General features: G+C 54.0%; 1 protein-coding gene across 1 annotated transcript in view; it reads left to right on the top strand.

Annotated features, from left to right (window-relative positions):
* The first annotated feature begins 28 nt into the window (after positions 1-28).
* The window catches only part of LOC103729179 (glutathione S-transferase theta-3-like), a 2,671-nt gene continuing 806 nt past the window's right edge, over positions 29-1,893 (top strand). The window contains exons 1-2 of the mRNA XM_008827173.3: positions 29-269; positions 1,527-1,614. Of these exons, the coding sequence (XP_008825395.2) occupies positions 158-269; positions 1,527-1,614 (200 nt within the window). The 5' untranslated portion in view covers positions 29-157. The remainder of the gene's footprint in view (positions 270-1,526; positions 1,615-1,893) is intronic.

The following is a 1,893-nucleotide window of genomic DNA, read 5'->3' as shown; positions in this document are numbered from 1 at the left end:
GAGGAAAGGGTGTAGTCTGGCTTCTATTCTTTAGTCTTGGCAGCACTGACCGCCAGGGACCCTTCCAGCCGGTTCTGCCCGCCCGTTGCCGCTCCTGCCTTTGTGCCCGGAACGTGTTCTCCCACCTCCTAGGTCTGCCACCCCCACAGTCTCCGCCATGGGTCTGGAACTCTACCTGGACCTGATATCCCAGCCCTGCCGTGCGGTCTACATCTTCGCCAAGAAGAACGGCATCCCCTTCCAATTGCACACCGTGGAGCTGTTCAAAGGTAGATCCAGCGGGCAGACAGAGGAGTCTGGGGCCAGGAGTACTGGTGGACCGCGGCGGCTTGCCACCCCTGAAGGGTCAGGCTCAGTGTGCCGATAGGAGAGGAACGCGAGCCACCCAGGGAGGAAGCGTTTACATCAGTTTTTAGCTGTGAGTTTTTAAGAACCTTTGCCTGATGAATACAAGGCATCCCTCCAAACGCAGGATTGAAAGTAGAGGAAGTTCTCATGGCCAGGGGAGGGAAGTAGAGCCAAGGCTTGCAAATCCTCCCTTCTGGCTTAATTCTTTACCTGAGTATCACCACTTTGCATTTCTGCATCTTGGGGCAGAAAAGAGTTTTACGGGGATGGGGGCGGGTGGGGGAGTGGGGGGGTGGTAATCCCTCACCCCTGACTCTTGCCTTTCTTTTACCTACCAGAAACAGGTGCCTTCCAATTTCCAGGCTTGCCTGCCATTTCTCTCTCTCTCTCTCTCTCTCTCTCTCTCTCTCTCTCTCTCTCTCTCTCTTACTGGTGACTGAACCGACAGTGTCATGCATGTTACTGAGTTATATCCCTGGGCTGTCCAGGTGTTACACTCACTCTGGAGCCCAGGCAGGTGCTGAACCTGTGCTCCTTCTGCCCAAAGTCTCCCAAGTAGCTGGAATTGCAGGCCTGCCAGTCCTGTTTTACTTTTTTCCCCCTTCCCTATCCACTTTGCTCTTGGCCTTGGGAGTTTCCAGCCAGCTGGAGGGCTCTGTGAAAAGGCAGTGGGGGAGAGAGGCCAGCACTCTCACTTGAGCTGGAATGTTTTTTTTTGGGGTTGCTGGAGGCTGGGTGACTGAACCAGGCATTCCTGGCAAGAGCCCTGTTGAACTGAGAACTGAGAAGAGGGAGGGCTGGAACTCTGGGGTATCCACTAAGCCTGGCCAGAAGAACCTGTTCTCACCTAGGATAGGAAGATGGATCAAAGGGCAAGACTAGAAACCAAGAATGAGGCTGGGGTGTCTGCATTCAGATGATTGTGGGCTGATAGCTCCATAGAATCCCCTTCCTTCCCACACCCAAGTGGAGAATCTGCTTGATCCAGGCTTCTCAGAGAGGGGCGTAGGGCAGATGGACCTATGACAGAGCTCATCTGTGATTCATTGGCCAGCACACTAGCCTCCTCTTCCCTGAAGTTTCTGGTGAAAAACCGGTGCCTGAATGTATGGGAGGGGGCAGGCAGATATTGAACAGCCTCAAGGTCCTCCTCCATGACCCCTCTGGTCTCTCTATAGGCCAACACCATACTGATGCCTTTGTCAAGATAAACCCCCTAAAGAAGGTGCCAGCCTTGAAGGATGGGGACTTCACTTTGGCTGAGAGGTAATGGGTCCCTGGCTGTCAACCTAGATTGTAGCTTCTGTATCCCGAATACCTGTGTCAACCCCAGGGTGGAGGGTGGGTTGAAACCAAAACAGGTGCCTAGGGGTAGGAGGGGCTTTTGAAGGCATGGTATGCCTGCTTTCAAACCCTGCATTTCATGGATGAGGAAACAGGCTGGGATACTGGAAGGCCCAGTTTGCTTCTAGGCCCCTTCCCTGCTAGCCCAGGCCTCAGAGGAAGGGTGAGACTAAACATAGAGCAATGGCTGCACCAGGCCCT

Source organism: Nannospalax galili, unplaced genomic scaffold (assembly GCF_000622305.1).
Source record: "Nannospalax galili isolate Female #2095 unplaced genomic scaffold, S.galili_v1.0 scaffold21973, whole genome shotgun sequence".
NCBI classification, from domain to species: Eukaryota; Metazoa; Chordata; class Mammalia; order Rodentia; family Spalacidae; genus Nannospalax; species Nannospalax galili.
Note: the sequence above shows the minus strand (reverse complement) of the source record. Positions and strands in the feature narration are given on the sequence as shown.